General features: G+C 50.7%; 3 protein-coding genes across 5 annotated transcripts; 1 reads left to right on the forward strand and 2 right to left on the reverse strand.

The window, feature by feature from the left end:
• Positions 1-600: 600 nt before the first annotated feature.
• Positions 601-5,654, reverse strand: VMA12 (vacuolar ATPase assembly factor VMA12). Of its 2 annotated transcripts, none has more exons than XM_019927056.3 (6): positions 5,407-5,654; positions 3,581-3,654; positions 3,166-3,255; positions 2,611-2,653; positions 2,287-2,399; positions 601-1,985 (listed from the first exon to the last, which is right to left on the reverse strand). In XM_019927056.3, the coding sequence occupies exons 1-6, from the start codon at positions 5,615-5,617 to the stop codon at positions 1,893-1,895; spliced, it is 624 nt and encodes a 207-aa protein (XP_019782615.1). In that variant the 5' UTR covers positions 5,618-5,654; the 3' UTR covers positions 601-1,892. The 2 variants fall into 2 exon arrangements, with proteins under 2 accessions (XP_019782615.1, XP_004314076.1); XM_004314028.4 differs by having other exon boundaries at positions 601-1,988.
• A 78-nt stretch (positions 5,655-5,732) lies between these two features.
• Positions 5,733-14,451, forward strand: POLDIP2 (DNA polymerase delta interacting protein 2). Its single transcript, XM_004314029.3, has 11 exons — positions 5,733-5,978; positions 7,308-7,389; positions 8,576-8,673; positions 9,352-9,448; positions 9,617-9,692; positions 9,935-10,042; positions 10,495-10,631; positions 11,448-11,474; positions 11,684-11,809; positions 12,792-12,871; positions 13,398-14,451. The coding sequence occupies exons 1-11, from the start codon at positions 5,818-5,820 to the stop codon at positions 13,510-13,512; spliced, it is 1,107 nt and encodes a 368-aa protein (XP_004314077.1). The 5' UTR covers positions 5,733-5,817; the 3' UTR covers positions 13,513-14,451.
• Positions 14,452-14,630: 179 nt separating this feature from the next.
• TNFAIP1 (TNF alpha induced protein 1) lies at positions 14,631-24,425 on the reverse strand. 2 transcript variants are annotated; one of them, XM_004314031.4, is made up of 7 exons: positions 24,283-24,425; positions 20,949-21,266; positions 20,157-20,326; positions 19,636-19,725; positions 19,501-19,553; positions 18,492-18,687; positions 14,631-17,346 (listed from the first exon to the last, which is right to left on the reverse strand). In XM_004314031.4, the coding sequence occupies exons 2-7, from the start codon at positions 21,151-21,153 to the stop codon at positions 17,110-17,112; spliced, it is 951 nt and encodes a 316-aa protein (XP_004314079.1). In that variant the 5' UTR covers positions 21,154-21,266; positions 24,283-24,425; the 3' UTR covers positions 14,631-17,109. The 2 variants fall into 2 exon arrangements, with proteins under 2 accessions (XP_004314079.1, XP_033704024.1); XM_033848133.2 differs by lacking the exon at positions 24,283-24,425 and adding an exon at positions 21,611-23,139.
• Positions 24,426-24,573: the final 148 nt, after the last annotated feature.

Here is a 24,573-nt window from a genome sequence, read left to right on the forward strand (position 1 = left end):
AAGCAAATAATTCAAATAGATTTTTTAAGCACATAGCATAGATATTGGTCTGAAGGTTAAAGTTCTTTCCATTTGCAAGACCCAGTCACTTGAGAAGGGATGATGTCTACAAGAATTCTAAAAGTCTGGCTTGGCTTTGCTTATCAGGCGCAATGAGTGACAGTGTAGCTTTTTAACTCAATCTTAAACAGTCTGGGTTGCTAGAAACACTGTACAACGCCACCTGCATTTTTTCTCACAGTTGACATTTCTTCCAATCAACAACAGAAATCCTAAGATTTCTCAATAAAGTTATCCGAGGCATAACAGAAGGGCCTAAGCCCTCCCTCTCTCTCATGCAGAATATTGCCCTGAGAGGCTGACTTGCTATAATTCAAGAAATTGGCAATATTGTAGAGGAAACATCTACTGAGCCAATGAGTGTATAATTTCTAAGAACAGAATAGTGTCCTGGGAAAAAAGAAGACCATGGGAGCTCATACACTGAACAAACGGAAAGACAGAATCCACCATTAGGAGCAGACCCTGACCAATTCTCACAACTATGGAAATCTTCGGGCTTTTGTGTTGTTGTGAGATTTGAAATAAGAATACACTGGATACAATAAATATTTATTGGATAAATAATAATGCTGCTATAATTTCTAAACGTCTTATACAGATTCTATCAATACACCACTAATCTAAGTTCTTAGAAGTTTAACATTACATAGAGACTTCAGGACAACCTAGGAGTCTTTGGCTCCATTTAACAGAGGAAGAACCGAAGTAGATCATTTGACCTCTCTCAGCCTCAGTTTTGCCTTCTGGAAAAGGGGCCTAAAACCACTTCCTTTTCCAACCTCCAGGATTGTTGTGAAGACAAAAAGCAATCATGTAAAACAATTAGTCAACTGTGAACTTTTACATACTATTGTTTTGCACCTATCCAAACGTTTAAGAATCCACATAAAATAACCTACATTAGGCTAATGTATAACAATATGTACACATATCATATATATTATAAAGTGTATACTCATATTTATATAATTATACATGTAGTTAAATCTGAAAATAGTCCCCTGTCTACCAATAATATCTCCCTTTATTAGTTGAGACAATTCACAGTAGGCATACTCTCCCCACAAATACAAACAAGCACAAGGGGTTTTGCAATTAAAAGCAAACATACTGTTTTGCCATCTGAACTGTTTTCATTTTTGGAAGCAGAGCAAAGGGTGATAGGAAGGTGGGAGGTTTAAGGAGGGCTGGTGAGTGGTGGAGACGGGCAGAAGCATATAGAAAATCTGAGCAAGGCAAGCAGAAGGAAGAAGATGAAAACAGAAACTAAGATTCCAAAAACGTAGCTGCCTTGCTTCTGAGTCCACCGTCCTGTACCACCCGGCTTTCTCTTATTTGATGTCCTCTAATTGGTTCCTCTTCCAGCACAAACTGAAGAAAGGGAATCCCTTCTGCTTTCTTGGAGTCTTCTGATCTAAATTACAGGTCTGCATCAAGATGTGTGGAGCAAGGATGACCACTGGTTTCTGCACCTGGGCAAGTTCAAGGCAGTATGGTCTACTTCTGGAAAGGCCTGGATTCTCTTTACTTCCAATGGAAGAAAAAAACCCAGCCCCAGCAATGCCCAGAATGGACTGTAGAAGGCAGATGGGCACCGGGTTCAGGAGAATGTACAGATAGACCAGTTCTTTCCAGTCGTTGTCTGAGTCTCCTCTACTGCCCACTCTGTAAATTGACAGAGGATGGGGCTCCCTGCAGGAACAGCAGGTGGTCTTGGCTCGGCCCTCTGACTAACCGGAGCTGAGTACAGAGAGCCTGATGGGTTGACTGAGAATCAGTGATTGGCAGCTGGGAGCCTGGTGTCTCCAGACTTTGATGATGAAGCACGGTTACAGCTCTCCCAGCTCACCTTCCATCACCCTCACCATGATGTAGAGCTCAGCCAGACCCACCACAGAGGCCACGATCAATGCTGCCAGTACCTGCTGGGAAGTGAGAGAACCAGGCTTAGGGGATGCAGGCCAGCTTCCAGCTCTGCAGCCTCTAGCAACTAATAAGGATGGAGAGGACTTCAACCCAGCCCATAAGTTGGGGGGAAGGAAAGAAAAGAGAATCTGGATTCTCTTGAGGTTATTACCTACCTCTATGACTGTTGGCTGGATCTAATGTCCCCCTTGTTTATCACATAAATACCTAACCTGTTCAAGGCATTTTCACATATGTCCTCCCTTTCCCACTAACACTCCCACCTGGGGCACCCTGCCCTGACCAGTACCTACTCACCGAGGTCATTTCTGTGAAGATATACTGGCTTCCAAGGTAAGTGCAGACGAAGGCAGCTGCCACCGTGACAATGAAGTTAAAGATGGTGATGACCAGAGCCTTCACTGACCTCACTTTGGGGAGGAGCCCAAGGAAGAAACCGTTAGGTCAGCATCCTCCAAGAGGCCCTTTTATCTCATGGCTGCCTCCCCCCTCAGCTGGGTTTCCCTCCAACAGCAAGCCTGAATAGCTCAGGCTTAAACCCAGAGCACTGGAGTGGGAAGCAGGGCCATGACTGACCAGTCCCAGGACAGGCTTTAGCAACCTGATTTCCTAGTACCTCACCTTGCTTTCCCAGGTCACTGAGGGTTCCACCATGCCTTGAATCCTGGGAAAAAGAAAAAGCAAAGGATTTCAGAATGGAAGCAGCTCAGAGGCAGCCCAGCAAGTATTCATTTGTCAGTCTGGGCTCAGCCCTCTTTATTACCCAACACATTAGTTCTGCTTTCTCCATGGATTTTGTCTGGGACCAGTTGGATTCTTCTCTGGACCACAGGTCAAGCATTTCAGAGAAGAGACATAGGTTCCCAGTACCCATGTACCCCTCTCCTGCTCCGGGGCAGGAGCATACAGAGAATAGGACGGAGCCACGTCAGAAGAATGGCTCCAGGCTCATCCCCACCCTCTATAACCTTTAAGACTCAGTCACCATCTGAGCCCAGAGACTCAGTAAATGAGTTGGGAATTGTATTTGGCTTGTACGCAGCACAGAGCTTCTACGGTCCCTTAATAGTATACAAGCCAAGTTTCCATGTTGCTTCTTTCATTTGTACCTCTTCCCAGAGCAGGGCCCTGCTTTCAGGGGCTACACAGTCCGTGTATTGAAGAGCGGGCCCTTACCTGACAGGTGACATTGCGGGTGATCCGCTTATATTCCTCATTGGCCAGATGTATCTTAATCTTCTCCAGACGGGCAACTAGCTCTGGGTTCTGAGGCAGAAAAATCAAATGAGAAGAATGATACTCCCAGCTTGCTAGAAAGCATGTCACAATCACTAGTTTCAGGTGACAAAGTACTAAGAAGACCCACGTACCAGTTCTGCCTCCAGTGCTTTGGAAACTATTTTTTTTTTTTTTTAAATTTCAGTTCTCCAAGCTGTCAGACTAGGAGGACAATATCTGGTTCCCCAACCCCAGCATTCAAGGATTTAAAAGACAAATTTTTGAGCCCAAATGTTGATTCATAAATTTGGATGTATCATGAGTAAACCCAACTCAACCAACACCCACTCTCACAAATATATCCCTTACATACCCGAGGAGGCTTCACAACCTCTGGGAGATAGATTTCACTGCCTTCTAGGAGCTCATGAAGGTATAGTGTGGAACCTAGGAAAAAAAGATTTCCACAAACATAATGATGCATAGAGCTGAGGTTGAAGGATTAACATCAGAGAAGGGTCTAGCTCTTCAGTTCTTTCTACCAAAATAAAACATGGCCATGCCTATACCAATTCATCTCCAGGATCATTTTCAACTGGGAAGAAACTAGGACAATCCCATGTAAGTATCTCCTAGTGCTACATACTGACTTTAATTGTTGGCTCTCAATTACCCTACCAATGTCACAGCCAATAACATGTAAGCCATTTATATTTGCCTTTAAGTTAGGTAATTTCTGTGGCCACAACAGAACTTGCCCTAAATAGGTTTAAGGCGTAGTGGTGGCAAATACTCACAGGACACTGTACTAGATGATCTCTATGGTCCTTTTTAGTTCCAATAATTGAAGAATTACCCTTCACACTTCTGGGTAGGCTGTTAATTCCGGCAAAAGACCTCACATGTCAGTTAGTCCTACTGCCCTCCTTTACATGTTCAGGGAACTGAGGCCCAAGGAAGAAAAATGACTTCTCCAAGAAGAGTTAATAGCAGAGTTAGGTCTAGAACTTAGATGCTACTCCCCGTTCAGATCTTTCAACACACTTTTCCATCATCCTATATCTAAAAACAAAAACAAAAAAATCCCATTAGGGAATTCCCTGGTGGTCCAGTGGTTAGGACTCCGCACTTTCACTGCTGAGGGCCCGGGTTCAATCTCTGGTTGGGGAGCTAAGATCCCACAGGCTGAGCGGCACAGCCAAAACAAAACAAACAAACAAAAAAACCCATCAGATTTGGCACTTTTGCTAAGAAATCCAGATTCCCAAACAGGGCAAGCTCACTATGCTAAGTTGTTTTTTAGTGTGGCTTAAAAGAAAGAAACTGAACCTGTGCAGTGGTATTGGGTTAGAACTTGGACTTCCTCAAGGGTCAGGTGGGCCTAAGTGGGCCTGGAAGTTAAGAGGAGACTCAAGAGAACAGAAACTGCACAAGTAAATTTTGTCATCCACGAAGAATTCCCATGGAAATTATGAAGGGAGTGGGCTCCCCAGGGTTTATGAGGTGACTCTTGGGCTGGCCAGATGATCATTCCATGGGTGAAGGAGAGTGATGGATTTGAAACCCAGTCCCCCTAAAACTGAGTTCCCTTAATGAGTTTATAATTAATCTCTCTATCCAAAACTTTATTCCCTTTCTTGTCCCCTCTAACCTCAATCCTTTGCTAACAATACTAATGAACCAGAGTCAGATGACTAAAACTGCTATTGCTGATGACATCTTTAATGTACTAAAAGTGCTGTTATAGATATCATCATAAACCTGCAAACTCAGGTTGTTTCTCCAGGGCAAGGTAAGCTAACAGACGCCGGAGCCATGGACCACCTGGCCTGAGAATCCTTAATCAGAGACATCCTGACTCGCAAAACGACAATTAGGAAATGTCACATGACAGTGATTATTCCCAGTCTCTTTGTTCTTCTCCCTTAAACGAAAACCCCTTAACTCAAAGACCAAGCTGAAATGGATCTGAAGCTTGTCTCCCACTCCCTTGCTTGGCACCCTGCATTGAACACTGTACTTTCCTTCACCACAACCGTGCCTCAGTAGATTGGCTTTGCTGGGAGTAACGCAAGCCGCGAGTTTGGATCCGCAACAGATACATCCCTCATAAAAATGATAGAGGTAGGAAAAAAGACCTCAGGAGAGACTAAACTCTGGAAAAACGGAGGCGACTCTGGACTGGAGACTGGGGCTCACCCCTTTCTCTCAGGTACTGATGCAGGTCCCGGATCAGGCGGAAAGAAACCAGGCGAGCGGGGCCAGCCGGACGATCGCCGCCCTTGTGCTTCTTCCCTAGCACGGCCTCAAGTTCTTCCCGCAGCTTCCCGGGCAGCTGCTCTGGCTCCAGCTCTCCACCGGGGCTCAAAGCGCGTACAAGTCGCTCGCCGACTAGCAAGGAAGACGCCATGACTAGCCGACTTTAAGGTCAGGTGACCCCGGGCTGGGACTTCCGGCCGCCTGTGCCGGAAGGAGCGCGAAGCTCGCGGGGCGGGGCAGAGGGCCAAGGGGGCGTGGAAGCGGCGCGGGGCAGTGTGGGGCGGGGGCGGAACGCCGCCCGGCGGCGGGTCGAACCCTGTGTCAGCAGCGCAGCGGGTACTCGGGCGGGACATGGCGGGCTGTGTGGCCCGGCGGGCCCTGACCGTGGGCAGTCGCTGGTGGTCCCGGTCGCTGACCGGGGCCCGAGGGCCGAGGCCGCTCTCTGCGGCGGGTGGAGCTGGGACCTTCCCACCAGTGGCGACCACGACGACGCGGAGGCACCTCTCGTCCCGGTGAGGGACGAAGCACGGGGGCCGAGCCCGGAGCCCAGGGAGCGTGTCCCGGGCCAGAGGGGAGGCCAGGGAACCCGGCCGGCTGGGGGTGATTGGAGTTCGACCCGGGAGAGGGTTCTGGCCGGGAGCCGACTGCGCTGCCCGCGACGCGTGCCAGGAGCGGACAAGGGAGCGCGGCCCAGAGCCCTGGGTTGTGCAGGGCTGGCTCTGAGGGGGAACTAGTAACCCTCCCGGAGCGAATCTTACTTCCCAGAATGTGGGAATCCGAGCGCCGCTGTTAGTGGGCAGCCCTTTAATTAAGTCCTAGGGCTTTCCCCCAGCCCGTGACTGGGCCAAGGCCTCCCACAGAAAGATGCTAGAAGTGGGAAACAGGATCCGAATCTGCGCCCTGCGTGGGTCCCAGGTTTCAATGTGACCTTGGGGACACACTTTCTCTTTATGTGACTTGGGGAATGGGGTTTGAGGCCATGGGGATGGTGTGAGCAGTGTCTCTAGGGATGGGCCAGGCAGATCAAATTGGGGCAGGTGAATCAAGTGGCAGGAAACATAAAGTTCACATCTCCAAAATAGTAAGAAAACAGTGCTTTGAAGGACCCCTAGAAAGAGCAGCCCTGTCCGGAGAGACCACTGTAAGAGCTGACCTTTTAGTGGGTGAGATTAGACACGGACACTGGAGAGAGATGATAGCTATTTCCAATTTAAGGCTCCTGTAAAAACTGATTAAATCTGAACAAAAACTAGATTGAGAGAATAATACTAGGTGTAGTGCAGGGGTGAGGACTGCAGTTTAGAGGGGGAGATGGACATGGAATTATAACACAAAATAAGTATTTTTTGAGCACCGTTTATACACTAGATTTTGAGGGAGCACGGGCTAATCAGACACAGGCGTTGCTCCCAAAGAACTTGCAGTCTCTAATGGAGATAAGACAGGGACACAAATAACTGAAATGCAAGGTGGAAAGGGCAGTTAAAATGCTGTGGGAGTTCAGGAGGGTGGGTCAGGGAAGGAATGGAGGCAAGGGATACAATTAAGCAGGGTCTGAGGGCATGATATGAGGAATGCTGAGAGTCAAGAGAGAAGAAAGTGATCTGGGAGCAGTCAGATCTTATGGAGGCATCTGTGGCTGGACCTCAAAGGAGGAAAGGCAGAATCTCTGTGGAGTGGTGGCTTAGCAGGACCCTTACCTGCTTCAGCTGGCCCCACTGCTGCTACCCTTCTCTGCTGTCATTGCCCTGGCCCCTCAGTATCCTAGTAGCTTTTACTGATGGATTAGTACCCTTCACTTCTTAGCTGTTCAGTTGCTTGTTCTTTTCCTTCCTAATCAGAAACCGACCAGAGGGCAAAGTTTTGGAGACAGTTGGTGTGTTTGAGGTGCCAAAACAGAACGGAAAATATGAGACTGGGCAGGTGAGTGCTGGGCTGCGTCATCTTTCATTTTCACTGTGTACTCTGCTTCTGAAAGGGTCAGAGTTGGTCACAGGCCTGAAAGTTATGGTTTTCTGCCTTGGTGTTTGGTGCCAGACCAGAATCAAGTTTTTTTTTTTTTTTTTAAGACGGGTTTTCTGTTTACCTGGATTTGAGTACATTTCATGTGTCATTGGGTTCTGTTTCCAAGTTAGTGTGGACAGAGATGGTTTGGACTGTATTGAGGAGAGAGTCCTGTTGCTGAAGAGTCGTCTAACATAGTGGCTGGTAGGAAGCCAGTGGAGGGAGCTTTCAGAAAAGCAAACCTGCTTTCTGATGCTTTGTCATAGTTGAACTGATTGCAGTGAAGTAAGCTCTGGGTGTGAGGCTCTTTTTCTGTGTCAGCTTTGTGCCAGATCCACTGAGATAGATTTAGGCCCCTTGTAGGTAAGGAGGACTTTTTGTTTATTCAACTTTTTTTTCCCATATGCCTACAATGGACTAAGCTTTATGCATTGGTGTTAAATCAGAAAGCAATGCCTTCATGGAGTTGACAGTCTAGAAAGGAATTACAATATGCAAATGGTCAATGGCTGTACAGTGTGCTAACTGGAGAGGAGGTGAGGGAAGGCTTCCTAGAGACCTCAGCTATGGCCTAAAGGATGAGTAGGGGCTTCCCTGGTGGTGCAGTGGTTAAGAATCTGCCTGCCAATGCAGGGGACACGGGTTTGAGCCCTCGTTCGGGAAGATCCCACATGCCGCAGAGCAACTAAGCCCATGTGCCACAACTACTGATCCTGCGCTCTAGAGCCCGTGAGCCACAACTACTGAGCCTGTGTGCCACAACTACTGAGCCTGTGCTGTAGAGCCTGTGCTCCGCAACAAGAGAAGCCACCGCAATGAGAAGCCCACGCACCGCAATGAAGAGTAGCTCCCAAAGCCCGAGCACAAAGACCCAATGCAGCCAAAAATAAATAAATTTTAAAAAAAAAAGGATGAGTAGAAGTCAGGCAGGTAAAGAGGCAGTAAGCATGTTCCAGAGTTGGTCTGGGTGGATCACAGAGTTCAAGGGAAAGAGTAGCAAGACCTTGTGCTGGAGTTGCCACCACTTGTGCCACTTAGGGGTCGGGGCCCCACCTGGATGGACCTGCTGGACTGCACACTGACTGAGGCCTCTCTTTTCTCCCAGCTTTTCCTTCACAGTGTTTTTGGCTACCGAGGTGTTGTCCTGTTTCCCTGGCAGGCCAGACTGTATGACCGGGATGTGGCTTCTGTAGCTCCAGAAAAGTAAGTTTCCCTATCATTGTGCCTCACAGTATCCTCAGGAGGAGGCCTGACTCATGGCAGACATACATAATTGGGGTCCCAGCACTGAAGGCAGCATCCTTCTGGGCCTTAGGAGCGGTCCCAGAACACTCCCTTGGCACTAATACCCATGGAGACAAAAGTCTTAAGCTAGGAGGTCCCTTTAGGTCTCCCCAAGATGCTCTCCCAAGGCATTCTCAATTTGCATTATAAGTACCCCAGAGGGCATCTGGGGGACTAGGCTTCTTGATTTCTTGATGTTCAGTTAGAATCTTTCCCTTAATCTCTTATCATCACTAGAGTACATTAAAAAAGAAAAGGCCCAGCTCCATTAAATGATCACAGACAGCCCCTGGGATGTGAGAAGAGTGGGGTGCGCTGGGCTCCAGGGACTAAGGCAGCAGTTTGATTTTCTCAGCTTGGCCCTTTTTTTTCTAAGAGGCATCCAGAGAGTGAGACAAATAATGACTCTACACCACACTCTGTTGCTTGCCCCTGACTGAGGAATGCTGGGCCAGGGTGTGCTGCACAGCTACCCAGCTGGTGCTAAGCTCCTTCAGCTTGGGCACTGGTCTGTTGAGGTGAGGGGGTGGTAGGGAGCTGGGGCAGGCACTGCTTCCGTTTCTCTGGGGTTGATCTTGGGCTTCTCCTGCCCCATAGAGCAGAGAACCCTGCCGGCCACGGCTCGAAGGAGGTGAAAGGCAAAACTCACACTTACTATCAGGTGCTGATTGATGCCCGAGACTGTCCACATATAGTAAGTAAGCAAGATGGTTGCGCCTGGGGTTCCTTTCCATGGGAAAGCCCCGAACCGTGATGGGGACTAAGAAGGAGAGGGGTCAAACAGGCCCAGATCAGCACTGGGCCCTAAGTCCTCAGGACTGGATAGTGACCGAGAAGATCCCTGACTCGCTTCTTGCCTTAGTCTCAGAGATCTCAGACAGAAGCTGTGACTTTCTTGGCTAACCATGATGACAGCCGGGCCCTCTATGCCATCCCAGGTGAGTAAGGAGCATCTGAGTGGTGCCTGTCAATGAGGGGGGTCTGGTGTGTCTCAGGGAGAGGATTCTGAGGCCTTTCTGCTGTCCTTTAATCTGCTGGGAGGGAGTATAGACGCTGAGAGCAGTGGTGCCAGGGTCGTCCCACCCTGCCATAAGGCCAGGAATTGTGTTTCTTTTCAGCCCCATTCCTCCCCGCCTCCTATGTGAGTTTCACTGTCTCTTTGTCTCTGTCTCTCTGCCAGGCCTGGATTATGTCAGCCATGAAGACATCCTCCCCTACACCTCCACTGATCAGGTTCCCATCCAGCACGAGCTCTTTGAAAGATTTCTTCTATATGACCAGACAAAAGGTAACTTCTGTCATAGAGGGAAGGTGGAGTGGGAGGGCCCTTTCTTCAAAGAGAATATCCCAGCAGCAATTTCAAAGCTCTATTTCTACAATCTTATTTAATCTCCCATTAGACCTGTCAGGTAGATGGCTATTATCTCCTCCTTACAGATATGGAAACAGACTCAGGGATGATGAGAAGGGACTCAAGGTTGCTAGGTAGTGGCAGAGTGAGGTCTGAAAACCAGGGCTCCTAACTCCCAGTCCATTTCTCTTCCTCTGACGTCACATACCTCCTCAGGGCTTATTCTTGGTAGGCAGTTTTGTGTGTTCTTCCAGCCTGTGCTCTTGCTCACGTTTGGGTGTCTTGTTTACCTGGGCCACCACTGGGAAGGGTTTTCTAGGAGGAGCAGTTGGGCAGGGTGTAACGCCCTGGACGCTGGCCTGGACTAACCAGTCGATCTCTTGCCCCAGCACCCCCTTTTGTGGCTCGGGAGACGCTACGGGCCTGGCAAGAGAAGAATCACCCCTGGCTGGAGCTCTCCGATGTCCACCGGGAAACAACCGAGAACATCCGTGTCACCGTCATCCCCTTCTACATGGGCATGAGGGTATGTGCCCAGCCTGGGACCTCCCCTCAGGGCTAGGCCCCCAGGTTCTGTGTGGCGTCCCCAGTGACTGGGGGTGTGGGTTCCAAATTTAAACCACGTGCCTGTGGTTCTGCTTTCAAGTGCTGCATGTATTGATTGGGATTGAGCAGCCTCTTGGCAACAGCTGACACCAAGACCTAGAGCAAGGAAACTCTCAGATCCCAGGAAGGAGGCCTCCTGGCTGACTCTTCCTTCTCTTCCGGCTCAAAGGGAGCCATGTCTATGAAGAATATACACATACTTGTTTAAATCAGTGTAGGCTTATCTTCCCACTTTTTATGCATTTATTGAGCTATTTCTTGCTTGGCCGTAAGCTAGGTCCTGGGGATACAAATATAAATGAAACCCTGTGCCCTGCCTTTCAGGAGCTCATGGTAGTGGCGGGAGGCCAACATACAGCATTCCAAGTATTGAAATAAGGTTGGGATATGGAAAGGCCGAGGATGAGGACAGCAGCCTGGACCAGCAGTAATGTGGGGGAAGACAGGGAGGGTGGTGAGAAAGGGAAGAGCCCCAGGGCTGGTTTTTGTTGGCATCCAGCTCTGTTCGTGATCTTGATAGGAATGAAGAGGAAGGGCGCCAGGGATGGACCCAAGGGAGGCTGCCTCCCTCTGGGCTTGTTGGCCATAGTTGAGACATCATCAACCCACAGATACCTGTGGCTTTGTTCTGTCTTTGCAAGTACCTGGAATACATCCACTCCCTTGGAGAGATGTTGATTGGAATAGACTTGTTCCTGCCCTCTGGGCCTGAAATTCTTTGTGTTTTTTCCCCCAGGAAGCCCAGAATTCCCACGTCTACTGGGTGAGTGTCTCCCTCGGGAGGAGGGGAGCTCAGGAGGTGTACCTGTGGGCACAGGTTGGGAGGTGGGCAGGTTTACCTCTGGGGGTGGGAGGTGAGACGGTGCAGTGCCGGTGTTGGTCTTTGTTGCCCTGTGCTCTCCTAGAATTCCAAGGGAGCTGGCCCAGGGTCTATTCCTTCTCAGATGTGAACTCTCTCCCCTACCCCTGCAGTGGCGTTACTGCATCCGCTTGGAGAACCTCGACAATGACGTAGTACAGCTCCGGGAGCGACACTGGAGGATATTCAGTCTATCCGGCACCTTGGAGACAGTGCGGGGCCGAGGGGTGGTGGGCAGGGTGAGCATCTTTGGGCCAATAATGCTCAGTTTCTAGTCCTGCCCAGCAGGCCTAGGAGCTTAGTGCATGGTTTCCTCCTCCTCTGTGGTTAGGGACAGAGGCTTAGTGTGTGAAAGCTTAGGGCTGTTTGGGGTGGGAAACCTCACCCGTGAGATCGGTTTTCTTATAACGCATTTCACAGATGAAGAGACTGAGACTGAGACTGTTGTTTAACTAGCCCATGGTCCTGTAGCTAGTAGAGGCAGGGCCTGGGTTTGAATCCAAGTGAGTCTGCCATCAAAGCTTGTGGTTGCCAGCCTATTAAAAAATCTACTGGGATGCCCTTGGGTGGGGCATGGACCCGCCACCGCTCCTGGTCGTCCTTCCTCTGCCTCTTTACACGTGTTCATCCTCTGCTGGTCCTTGAAGAGATCTGATTTTGCAATTCCTGCGTTACCCTACCCAGTCTCCAGAGAAATAAAGTCATGAGAGGACCACATTCAACAGGCATTCATCCATGTTAGCAGGGAGCTGGGGAAGCAGCATGGGGTGGAAAGAACAGGGCTGTGGGGTTAGTCTGTTTTCAAATGCCCACTGTGTTGTTTATTTACTGCATAACTTTGGGCAAGTTAACCCAAATCTCCGTTTCTTAGGATCACACCTGTTACCTTATGATTACCAGCAGACTTAAGTTAGCAGAAGTTTGCTGAGCACAGTGTGGCTCCTGGCACTTAGGTGCTTGGTGAATGGGTGCTGGACAGGGTATTTACAGAGTAGATCCTGGGCTTAGCATCTTTGCCTGTAACCTCAGCCATTCAGCCTGAGATTATCTTTCCCAGGGTCAGAATAAAAGGCCCAGGGCAATGGCTGTGCTGTGGAAGGTGCTGGTCGGCCGTTATGGTGGGAGGCATGAGGGGGCATCCAGCCCGGACTGGCAGTCAGCATGTGGCCCCGGGGTACAGGAAGCTTGTCTGGCCTGACCTATTTGCCTGAACCCTCACAGGAACCAGTGTTATCCAAGGAGCAGCCCGCATTCCAGTACAGCAGCCACGTCTCCCTGCAAGCTTCCAGTGGGCACATGTGGTGAGTAAGCATATGCTGGGGCAGGGGCAGCTCAAGTCCACGGACACTGCGGGTCAGAAAAAGTGAGAGCTTGTAGCTTGCAGTTAACTCTGGACCAAGTGAAGTCCTGAGGTGGAGGCTTATCTGCTGTTCATTGCTGTGTGGGTCTTGTCTGATTTATGACTGTTTTCCAGTTCCCTGTGATTTTGTAGAACGAGGACTTAGGTCAAAGAGGTCTGGTGACTTTGATGCTGCACTGAGTTGCCCACGTAGTTGGGTTTTTTTCCCTGGTGTTTCACTCCTTAACCTGAAAGTATAGTTGGGTAGCTTATGCAGGGTGTATCTAAGGGCCAGATTCAGGAGAGCTTCATTTCTTCTTCTCACGTAGGGCCAGGATAGGCTCTTGGGTCTCTGATCAATGTTGTCCTGGCATGAGCCAGGCAGAAGAGAGCCCAGGCCTGTCTTATCCTGCCTCAGTTCTGGCGCTGAGGACATAGGGCTCTACAGGCTTCAACCCTCACTCCCTCTAAACCAGTTTCTCTCACAGGGGCACATTCCGCTTCGAGAGGCCTGATGGTTCCCACTTCGATGTCCGGATCCCTCCCTTCTCCCTTGAAAGCAATAAAGATGAGAAGACACCACCTTCAGGCCTTCACTGGTAGGCCAGCTGAGGCCCTAAGCACCCAGGCTCGGACCCCAAAGAACAGCTCACATCCCACAATTGCTGCAGAACTCTGTCATGGGCCACAGTGGGTCTCTTAATTGTTTGCACCTTTTGATTGTGGGGTTCTTATTTTGGCGGGTGGAGTATAACTGTTTTCTCCAGAAGACCCACGTAGGACTCCTCCAAGGGTGGCCTTCCCCGTAAGCCCTGCCTATGCTGTGTTCCAGTAAATCTTTCCATCAGGAACTCTGTGTTCAGCTGCCATAGGTCTGGAGGAGTTTCCTAGCCTGTCACACAAGTTGTTTAGAATGTGAGGTTTGGTCAATAAACCAGTGCACGCTTGGCCCCCCTTGCCATTTCTGCCCCCCGGGTCTCAGGCTCCCTTTTTGACCCAGCAGGGGCCCTTGGTTGCTGTCCTTACTGCCCTTCCAGGAAGCTGCCCCTTCAGCTAGAGTATCTGTCTCTTTCCTGAGTCTGGGGGTTGGCCGATGTCTCCCAGGTCACTCAGCCAGTGAGGTGGGGGCTGGACTGGACTCTTGTTCCCTTTACCCTCTGCCAAGTGCAGAGCGGGAGGCCAGCGTCAGGATCAAAAAAGTGGCTCGGCTCTTTGTGCTGGCCAACTATTGGCATTTCTGGCCTCCGTGGGCCTGGGGGAGAAGTGAGGCAAGCCTGTCAGGTTTTCTGGAGCAATGGGCTTGCCAGCACAGGTCTGTCAAGCCTCCAGATCACAACTGCAGAAACTCAGCCAAGGAGCGTTAGGTATGGACAGTGATGAAGCCAGTCTGCTTTCTGAGCTTCTCACAGATCTCCAAGAGCCAGAGATAAAATGTGCTGCATTTTTGCCCTGATTCTTAGGATTCCTGCTCCTCCACTACTGTAGTGATTGTTACAGAGGTTGTTTTCTTGAATTAATATTAAATTTCAGTTCCAACCCTTATTAGTGGTGTCCTTAATCCTCCACCAGGGGGAGCCTGGGTTGCAGGGCAACTGAGTGCAATGGGGCATAGGACCCAGTGAGAACATAATAAGGTCAGGTGGTGAACAGAAATACAATTATGATGTCCACAGCAGCGAGCTGACCAAGCTATACTCACTGTAAGCACAGCTCTGTACCACTGAAGTGTAACACAATTTTATTAGAAATTAGTGTATTTTTCCATCACCTATGTTGAGCAACAAAGAATTGTAGTTACATGATAAAGGAGTTCTGTCATGTCAGGACCTGTGCCATCCTTTAAGCAGAACTTGGTCAGGTAACAGAGTGATTAGAACCTAATCCTGGTCCATGTAGTTAACAGCAGGCTTCCAGTTGTCTCAGAAACTGACAAGAAGGTTTGACCTTCATCCACACTTTTTGTTTACATTCCCCTGGGCTGCTCAGAGTTGAAAAATTCACACAGCCGAGAGCTGCTTTCTAAGTGGGGCTGGGAAACTCAAAGAAAATACCCCAAACCCTTACACCACAGTCTGATTTTAAAAGCTAAGATTACTTCAGTGAGTTCAATGTTAGTATTCAATATTTAAAGACCAAAGAGATATTTTCAATTGGACAACATAAGTGCCCGGAGTCCCAGAAAGACTACTCACCACTGAGACAGCTGAGGATCTGAATGTCAAAGCAGTAAAGAGAGGCTACAGGGGCTGGGGAGGTCAAAGGACAAGCATTAAAATGCCTCAGTGGGGAGCTGGGACTTTGAGTATTAAAGGGCTTCAGGAAGGCAGCTGAGGAAACAGACCAGGGCCCTCAAGCAGAAGCATTCCAGTCGCTGTGGGAAAGCCACAAAGCCAAAGCCAGAATCCGGTCAAAGAAATGGATTTGTCTTCATCTTGTTACTCCAGTGAAGGCTGGAAGAACCGTTTGTAGCTGATCACCAAGGTGCCTCACCTGAAGTCTTTATACGTTCAAGACAGCGACAAGTGAAAAACGCTTAATTAAAGTCACCTTTCCCCTGCCCCACCATGTCATTTCAGGTCCTTGTGAGTGTCTGCTAACCCTGGCCTGTCATTTGCCCATAGGCTCATGGGTCAGCCGTGAAGAGCCACCTAGCTATAGTAAGAGTAAAGAGACATGAACTTGGTAAGCTATGTCCCTTCCTGACGGAGTGGGTACTGCCAAGTGCTATGCTGCTTTGTTAGGCTGGCTGAACAGCTCCCTCACTGGCGGCATTCTTTTGGAAAAGAATTCGGATAAGCAGCCTCCTAAGGGCCAAGCCAAGCAGAAGGGAATGAATACCAAAGCCCTGAAGAGGAACCTGCACCCTTGCCCAAGAGCCAGTGCTTGCATCTCCACAGCCAAGTACCCAACAATAAAAATGAAGAAACCTTTCAAGGCTCTTAGGCTACTCACATTATCCTGTGTTCAGGGACTCACCACTGGGCAGAACCACCATTCCGCAGCCAGGACACAAAACCAATAGCATGGATGCAGGGCAGGGAGATGTATGGCCAAGCACAGCCGCCTCTGCACAGGGCCTCCAGGAACGTGGGGCTCTGCGCTTGCTGTCCTCAGCTGATGGCAGGCAGGTGTGGTGCCCGCGGGCTCCGCAGCCTTCCTGCTGCAGCTCATGCTCCTGGCTGCAAGCAGCTCCCGGCCCGCATGATGGCTCTTTGGGTTTAGAGTGAGGACAGCATGCCTTGGAGCCAAGGGCAAGAGAATCAAAGACCAATCATGGAAGACTCTAGAAGTCAGCACGTGACCCTAAGATGTAGGGGCAAAGTATCCTTTCTTACAGGGGTGTTATGAGGACCATAGGTCCTAACTCACACATCCTTACCCCCTCAGTGCTCCCTGGGCCAGCTGCTTGGCCAGTTTGGCAAAGCCAAAGATGGTCAGTTTTTTTTTTTATTGCTTCTTTCCCCTCCCTCAGATTGATTCTACAGGGAAAAGGGGGTTAGGATCAGAGAAGGATGACGTGGGTCAGGGCAGAATACAAATCTCCTGAATAAAAGTACAAAGTGCTTTACAGAAACAGATCCCAAAGGCATCAAAAGGGCCGAGGGTTCTGTTTTACCCAGGGTCTTGGAACCCTGGAGCAGAAATACCCAGTCTCCTCATTATTAGACTTAAAACTAGTCATTTCCTAGATTATTTTTTAAAAACCAAACTCATTAAGCCTGTGCTTAAACACCTTAGGAAAAAAGAAGCCCCACCTTCGGTAAGAAATTGGGCCTCCACAGCACCAGAAGCCACCTTCCCCACAGAGTGAACCCATTCCCCATGGGCCTCCCCTGAGGCCTAAAGTAGCCCTTCAGCAGAGCAAAGGGGTGCTCAGCGAAGGGCCACGGGGAATGCTCTTGGCAGGGGGGTGGGCAGGTCAGTCCATTCAGCCCAGGGGCAGCAGCGGCTCCCTGTGGCAGAAAGGGAGATGCTGAGCAAAGGGGCTGGGACTCAGTCATCCTGAAGTGCTCAGGGAGCTAGGAAAAGAAACGCAGTCCCTCCCCTGCTCAGGCCCTCTGACCTCCCAGGCAGGGCCTGTCATGCCTCTGGGTGCTGGAGCAGAGACCCAAGCCAGCAGCAGCGTGGGGTGGCCAATGGGGCGGGGTTCCACAAGACAGGAGACAGGGTATCTCGTGCCCTGACTCCGGGAGGGTCTTGTCAGTCGCGATGGGCAGACTGGTGGCCGAGCTGCCGGTCATCATAAGTGCTATAGCGCTTGACGTGGATGCGGCGGACACGGTCCCGCAGTTCAAAGGTTTCCTCGTCTTCACTGGGGGACGCCTGGCTGCGGTTCCGGCTTGTGGCCTCCAACAGGGAGTTGTCAGGGACTCGGGGGGTCTCGTAGAGTAGAACGTTGAGTGTCTCCTCATAGATTCGGGCCTCTGGGAATTCCACCTGGGGCAAGGGGGACGAGAGGACCGAATGAGGCTTTACCCCAAAGAGGGAGCAGCATGTCAGGGCCCCTGGCCCTGTGCTGACTCCATAAGGCCTCCAGAACTCTCTCAAGAGACATGACTTTCTATCTCAAGAGGGAGGGCGGGGGTCTTCTTCTGAAGGAGGCGTGAGGAGACGGACTCTACGGACACAGAGACGCGGAACGCTAGCACCCTCCCCCTGCCTCACCCAATCCCAGACCAATGGACTAGTGTGTGTAGAGGTTATGGCCTTGGCTCTGTGGTCAGGCCTAGGTGCAAATACAGCTCCCCCACTTATTAGCTGTGGGGCCTTGGACTTAACCTTGCTGTGCCTCAGTTTCCACATGTTAACATCTACCTCAGTGAGTTGTTGTGAACATTACATGAAAGATGCCAAATGCTTAGCAGAGAGCCTGACGCACAGTAAACGAAAAAGAAAAGCTTGGCTGCTCTGAGGCCTTCACGTGCACACAGCTCTCCCTGAGATGAGCTGCCCTTCCACCCCAGCAATGCTCTGCCGTCTCCAAAACACACTGGCGGCGGGGTGCGGGTGCACAGCTGTTCTCCAGGGAGGCACCATCTGCTTGCAGCCGGGGCAAAGAGAGTTAGCTATCTCCTATCAAATCCCTTACATGTGCCTGGCATTGCGTTGTCACTGCAGAGGCTAAGCTGATTGACCAGAAACACCCAACCAGCGGGGGCCAGAGGAGATCTGAACAGCTATTTCTACTAACCTGCACTGCTTCTCCTAAGAACTGTCTCATTTTCATAACAGCTCTGTTAAATTCACACTCTTATTCTCAGATTTCTAATGAGGAAACTGAGGTCCAGATGGTTTACATGGCTTATCCAACATCAGAAAACTGATAAATGGTGGGACCAGAATTTAGATCTGACTTGGGCCAACTCCAAAGACCCGGTCCTTCCCATGGCATCAGGCTGTTCCCTGCTGGTCAACAGCCCTGCCTCTCAGCTGACCAAAGCAAAGTTCTATACCATTCCCTAAACCCCACGCATTGGCTTGTGTCCTTGAGCAGCACCATCACGGCAAGTTTGGGAAAGACAGCAAAATGTATGCCCGGTGGCAAAAGGTTCAGCCCCACTCACGCGGCAGAAGCCCCATACCTTGGTCTGCTTCTTCTCGGTGGCGTACACGATGGACGTGCAGCACACCTCTGCCAGCTTCCGACCCTGCCCGTAGAAGGACCAGCAGCAGATCTCGTCGCCGATGACATCCTTGATGAAGAGCACACGGCCGTTGAAGCGCAGGGAGAGCTTGTCGAACAGCTCGATGTTTTTCAGCAGGTGGTCATCGGAGTTGCTGAAAAATCAGTGAGGGCCCGGGGGCCTGGGAGTGAGGGAGGTCCCAGCAAGGGGCGGGTGCTGGCCGGGATCTCTCCTCCCCTCCGCTGTCGTGCTCATGAAAGGAGGAAGAGTCAAGATGCCAGAGGGACAGCGAGAGAAAGGGTCATGGGGCCCCCTTCGGGTTTGGGGGCCTGTGAGGAAAAGGAGGTGAGTTGGTTTTAAGTTAAAGCAGAGAGGACTGAGGGAGGGAGGTCTCCTCTTACCAGGCTGGAAGGAAGGAGGCTCGCTGCCATCTCAGCAGGAGGACCCCCTTCCCTGGCTGTGGGGTGTGACGCTGGCAATATGTCTGCCCACGGGGAGTCCCTGAGAGGGTTTGGGTCTCCGAGCCTGCAGCCTCCTGCATATACTTAACTATGGCCTGTTGAGAGGCCACTGGGGGACAAGGGGGACACTGGCCCAGCTATGAAGAGTGAGGGCTGCCTGAGGAGGAGTCCCAGCCCCTTGGCTTCCCAGCCTTCCTCCAGCCCATAGAGAATGCAGGGAAGACACCTGGCCCGCTGCCTAACATGACACACGTTAAGAGGCTGTTACATGTTCAGTCCCATCTACATCCCAGCCAGGGCCCCACATTGAGTTCCAAATGCCTCGGCTCTGATTTCCCTCCTACTATGTTCTCTTCCCGAGACCCAGACTCACGCCAACTGTGCCAGGCGTGCAGGTGGCCTCCCTTGGGTCTGCTGCCCGATTTCTGTCTGCTCAGCCCTCCCCGCTGCTTCTATGGCCCTTCCCTGGGCAGTGCACCCCACCCCTCATCAGGTGCCCCCCCTACCTGGTGTAGGAATACTTGTTGTTGCTTCTGTTGTATAGCAGCTTCACCACGGGCTGTGAGGGAAGAGAGCATGAAGGCCAACGGCCCGACACCCCCAGCCCGCGGCCCTCGGCGATCCCTCGGAAGTCCCAGTACCTTGGTGGAGGATTCGATGAGCCTCTCCTCTTCCTTCAGGGATGTGATGACGGGGACGTTGCACACAGGCTGGTAGGAGTCCTTCTTGTCCTGGGTGACACACAGCCAAGAATCTTTTTTCGAGATCTTCTGTTTGCCAGGCTTAGCCAGGCTTTCCCCAGGAGCCGTCAGAGCCCCGCTGCCATGGCCACCCCCTACTCGTTGAGGAGGCATCAGGTAGAGACAGGAGGCCCCTGGCAATAGAACTGCCAGCTGGCAAGCAGACCCCCATTCCCAGAAGCCTAAAATCCAGATATCCAGGCAGATAAACTAGAAGCACGGTCTACTCACACCGCCTGAGTCCGTCACCTTATAAAACGACCGGCTGCCGGCTTGCTTGGCCTGGGCAACAGCTGGTGTGTCTAACTAGGTTTGGATTCATCAATCGTACTGACACGTAGCCTTCCAGGAACTGGACCCTACCTCCCTGAAGGAGGGGGCCCATCCCGACCTCATCAACCTGGCTGACTCTGCCTCCGTACCTGCAGGGCAGTCTGGCACATGTTCACCAGCCCCTGAATGAGGTAATATTTTGCTTCAGCCATCAGTTCCTTGATTTCTTGCCGGTTTTGAGGGAGGATGATGGTGTCATCTCGGAGGTAATTCAAAATGGTGCCAAAGTGCTTTCCACATCGGTCTATGAGGATCCAACCTAGGGATTCAGACAGGCCCCAGAGGGTTACTGTTTGCCTCCAGGTACCTCAGAGCAGGTAGCAGGCAAAGGCCACCTGACGAGCCTGGTGGCAGGTGATAAGGGGCACAGAGCCCACAGCACTGGGTAACGGGAGTGGGAACAGAACCTCCAGCTGTTAAGTCCATGGTTGCTTTTCACCCCTCCTCCCTGAAGCCAAGAACTGGCACATACCGTGGGAGACACAGGCCCTCCAGGCTCTGCGGAGGCCCACAGAGTTTGTCTAAGCTCAGGAGTGCTCAGGCCCACCTCCCGGCAACACAGAAACACCTGGCCCTGCTCGCCTTTGGCCCGCTGCCCAGGCACTATGGCAATGGCTCTTTTGAGAATCTAGTCCTATGTGAATATTTTAAAAGTATGGATCTTCTCCCTGGAAAATATGTAAATACACAACATTCTATGTATAACTTCAAAGAATTCTGAAGCTCTACTAAGAACTCCAGGTGAAGGAGTCCTGCACTAGGTGAACAGGAAAAATGAATCTAGATTCCAGATCTGCCAGGCTTGAGCCACGCCCTGAAATCACTTCCTCAGGAACTTCTCCTTCCTTCCCCACCCCACCCAACAAGCCCCAGCACCTCACCTTCTTTGTCGGTCAGCACCTCCATGCGCCCACTGAACATGGCCTTGAGCATGGTGTCATGCCGGGTTAGCGCCCGCACGGTGGTGTAGTACAGGGAACCACCCACATTGAGCTGGACGTATTTGTTGCCCAAGCCTCCTCCCTTGAAGCCGCTTAGCTTGGGCTTGGCCCCTGACGCTGGGCACAGACAGGTATCCCCCGACATCTCCCGCTGCAGGTAGATCACCACACGGCAGGAGGTTGGCTTGGAAGGCCCCGCCGTGGTGGAAGGGTCACGAGTGAGTGGCCAGTGGAGGCCAGAGCCTCACACTCTCAGCGCTGTGAGCAGGAGATGGGAGAGAAGACAGGAGTCAGCAGAGGAGAGCCCTCAGCCAGGAGGCAACAGGAAGAGAAACACTGACCATCCAGTCATTCTCTCCTTATGAGCCCAAGTCTCCCTGGCGAGGCTAAAGCCCTAGGCAATGGCAAAAAAGACATTCCTGCTGTTCTTCATGGTACCAGGAACCAGGTCTGGGAGCACAGTCTCCCAGAACCCGATGCTGGTCACCTCACCAGTCTCCCTGAGACTTGGCCCAGCTCTGGGTGGCAAGGAGGCCAAGTAAACTCTTGGAGCTAATCAAAGACAGCTCCAGGAACAGACTGGGCAGAGCAGAAGTCCTCACCCTGGGGATCCACCAGTCAGATTCCAGTTGTTTTCTTCTCAGTGTTCCCAGGATCCAAGATTTCCGGCCAAACCTACTGGGAATCCAGCCAGCCTAGGAGTTTCCCAGGAGTCTGAGGGACAGGATACACTTCCTTTCTAACGATTCTAGGCTCAGGAGCAGCCTGCACCAGTGCTTCCTTTGAGCACCATCCAGAGTCTGGTTTCAGGAAGGCAAGTAACAGCAGCTTCAGGAGAACATGGATTGAGCCAGGCTGGAGTAAGCTGGCCAGTATTCCTGGCAGAGGTTACCCTAGCTCCCCCCAAGGTTTCCTGACCTTCACCTTTTTTGGCATCAGCCCTATCCCAAGTTCCTGAAATTGTCACCATTTTTCAGGATAGAACAACTACAGGATGGCTATTTTTGCTTCTTTTTCCTGAGAACAGGTCCAGCCTTATCTCCTTCTCTCTTCCTGCCCAACAAGAATGGGGAGAAAGGGCCAAAAAAGACCAGATGATAAATTTAAAAACAATTAGGTGATTTGGAAACTGAAACACTGACGGGAGTTCACAGGAGGGAGAAGCAAGCAAAGCAGAGAAGGGCAAAGCCAGATCACCCCTTATGATCTAATTCTATATGTGTTTTGGCTTTCTAAAGAATCGCTAAAATTCATTCACTGAACGAAAACAAAAAGCAAACATTCTTTGCATGTTTATTATGTTCCAGGTACTATTCTAGGCATTTAATATATATCAGCTCATTTAATTCATTTGTCAATAAAACAATATTGCGTACCTACCAAGTTAAGCAGGAGGGATAAAGAGATGAAAAGATATTGTCCTTGACTTCAAGGAGTTCAAAGAAGCATGATAATGTCAGTTAACAAGAAAAAAAACAATAAGCGTTAGCATTTATCATGCCCCTGGCTTTGTGCCAGGTACTGGGGATACAGAAGAGAACAAACAAGTCAGCCTCGTGGAGCTTACATTCTAGTGGGAAGACAACAAACAAGAAAATGAATAAATAAGCAGGCAATTCCAGAAGGTGAGAAATGTAATAATAAAGATAATAAAACAGAGAGTGACTAGGAAGAGGTACTATTTTAGATGCGGAGCCAGGGAAAGCCTCTTTGGGAAGGTGACTTTCCAGCTGAGCTCTAAGAGCATTCCAGACAGATGGAAGAGTAAGTGCAAAGTTCCTCAGTCAGACACAAATTTTAGGAACAGAAATAAGGCCAAGATGGCTGGTGCATAGAAAGAAGGGGGAAGTTGGCTGGATGTAAACTCAGGGAAGGCAAGGGCCGGATCATATTGAAGAGTTTGGATTTTATACTAATTGCGATGGGAATCGATTGTAGGGTTTAGAGCAGGGGAGTGATATGATCTGAGATCACTCTGGCTACTGTGTAGAGAATGGACCGCAAGGGTGCAAGAGACCAAGTGGGAAGACTGGAGGAAGCAGTAGTCTAGGTAAGAGATGATAAAGGCTTGGACTGCAGTGCTGGTAATGAAATTAAAAAAAAAGCGAAATGACCTCATTTCATCATCACAACTTGCAGAAGTTTACCTCGTTATCTCTTTTAAGTGTAACCCAGAAGTGCACTGGTTTTCCCACGTTTACTGCTCCACTCTCCAAACAGTGCTTAGCACAATGCTATGCACATTTAAAAGTATTTGTCAGTTTGTTAGACTGAAATTGTCCCCGAAAAGATTTAGGTAGGTCCCTGGGAGGAATGTCCGAGGAAGGCCCAGGGCAGGTGCTGTATGAAATACTGAATTCCTTTGGTGGCTTGTCATGTACGTATGAGATAAGCCCCCACCAGCAGATTGCTCAATCAGTAAGTAAACTTGAATAGTGTGAGGTCACCTAACCTTCCTCTGCCCACCCCAAAGGAATAAATCCACTCCTTAACAGGTTTTAACAAATTCCCTATGTATTTTGTGTCTAGCCCAATTTCCCCAGGATCAGAGAAAAGGAGCTCACTAAAGGCTAGGCAGCTGCCAACAGAGGAAGACAAATCCAAGCTAATCTATTCTTTTCCTACAAAGCAATTGCTTTGAGCCCCTGGATGACGTCAGCTCAGATTCCACCGGCTCAGATTCCGCCCAGGCCAATGGGTTCCAGGAATCCTGTGGCAGGTGACGCCCCAGAAAGTAACTCCGGTGAGAATGAAGTTTCCACTGAGAGCCTCAATGCTCTTCCTTCCGGACTTTGTGTGTGGATATTTGGGGATGCTAGGGGCGTATCCGTGTCACACTCGGCGAAGCGAATGGCAACCCAAGACGAATAAAGGACAAACAACCACGGCGGTGTTACAAGGTGGGGTCCTAAGGAAAGAAGGTCCCAGAAATTCGTCATACTGGGGATGGCGAGGGGAGGAGCCGATCTTGGTTAGAAAGGGCGGATCTAGCAGAAACCCAACGTGTAAATCTTATGCTTTATCCAAAGGGTCTGGGGAAATTCATCGAGACCCAACCTCTCCGTGGCCTTTGTAGAGTCTTCCCCAGCCCGTACCCTTCCCTACTATCGAGAAACCAAGACCGGTTCTGACACCCACCCCCAGGGCAGGATTTCAGCTCTCCACCTCCCTTCGCCGTCCCACGCCTTTTCCCCAGGACTGGGAGGGACTCTCTTTGCTCAGCCCAGGACCCGTCCATCCCTTCCCCTAGGGCATGGGCCGGCTCGGCTCTCACCCTCCCAGGTGGCGCCTCTCCTCTCAGCTGGGTTGCAAGTCGACACCGTGCCGCCCCTAGACTGTGTCCGCCTGCCCTCCAGCAATCCCGGGCCTTAAACTCCCATCCTCTACCCGCGGACTCCGCCCCAAGCCAGCGGGAGCCTGAGACTATAAGGCGGGGCAGGCCCAGCACCCAATCAGGGCGGAGGGAGGAGCCCCTGAGAGAATCCCGCGGTGAGCGCACAGCTACTTCCGGCAGCCTTTCCGGCGCAAAGGCCTCTGGGTCTTGTAGGCAGCCGTCTCTCCTCTC

The sequence above is a fragment of the Tursiops truncatus genome, chromosome 20, assembly GCF_011762595.2.
Source record: "Tursiops truncatus isolate mTurTru1 chromosome 20, mTurTru1.mat.Y, whole genome shotgun sequence".
NCBI classification, from domain to species: Eukaryota; Metazoa; Chordata; class Mammalia; order Artiodactyla; family Delphinidae; genus Tursiops; species Tursiops truncatus.

What these genes read in the sequence shown, in the direction of transcription:
- VMA12 (XM_004314028.4), bottom strand. Translation starts at nt 5,617, where the DNA reads ATGGCGTCTTCCTTGCTAGTCGGCGAGCGACTTGTACGCGCTTTGAGC. An exon ending in TCAGTACCTGAGAGAAAGGG is followed by an intron (nt 3,655 to 5,406) that starts GTGAGCCCCAGT and finishes TTTTTTTCCTAG; the next exon opens with GTTCCACACTATACCTTCAT. An exon ending in TCTTCACAGAAATGACCTCG is followed by an intron (nt 1,989 to 2,286) that starts GTGAGTAGGTAC and finishes CTCACTTCCCAG; the next exon opens with CAGGTACTGGCAGCATTGAT.
- POLDIP2 (XM_004314029.3), top strand. Translation starts at nt 5,818, where the DNA reads ATGGCGGGCTGTGTGGCCCGGCGGGCCCTGACCGTGGGCAGTCGCTGG. An exon ending in CGGAGGCACCTCTCGTCCCG is followed by an intron (nt 5,979 to 7,307) that starts GTGAGGGACGAA and finishes CTTCCTAATCAG; the next exon opens with AAACCGACCAGAGGGCAAAG. An exon ending in GCCGAGGGGTGGTGGGCAGG is followed by an intron (nt 11,810 to 12,791) that starts GTGAGCATCTTT and finishes GAACCCTCACAG; the next exon opens with GAACCAGTGTTATCCAAGGA.
- TNFAIP1 (XM_004314031.4), bottom strand. Translation starts at nt 21,153, where the DNA reads ATGTCGGGGGATACCTGTCTGTGCCCAGCGTCAGGGGCCAAGCCCAAG. An exon ending in GGTGCTGACCGACAAAGAAG is followed by an intron (nt 20,327 to 20,948) that starts GTGAGGTGCTGG and finishes CTGAATCCCTAG; the next exon opens with GTTGGATCCTCATAGACCGA. An exon ending in TGTGCCAGACTGCCCTGCAG is followed by an intron (nt 19,726 to 20,156) that starts GTACGGAGGCAG and finishes TGTGTCACCCAG; the next exon opens with GACAAGAAGGACTCCTACCA.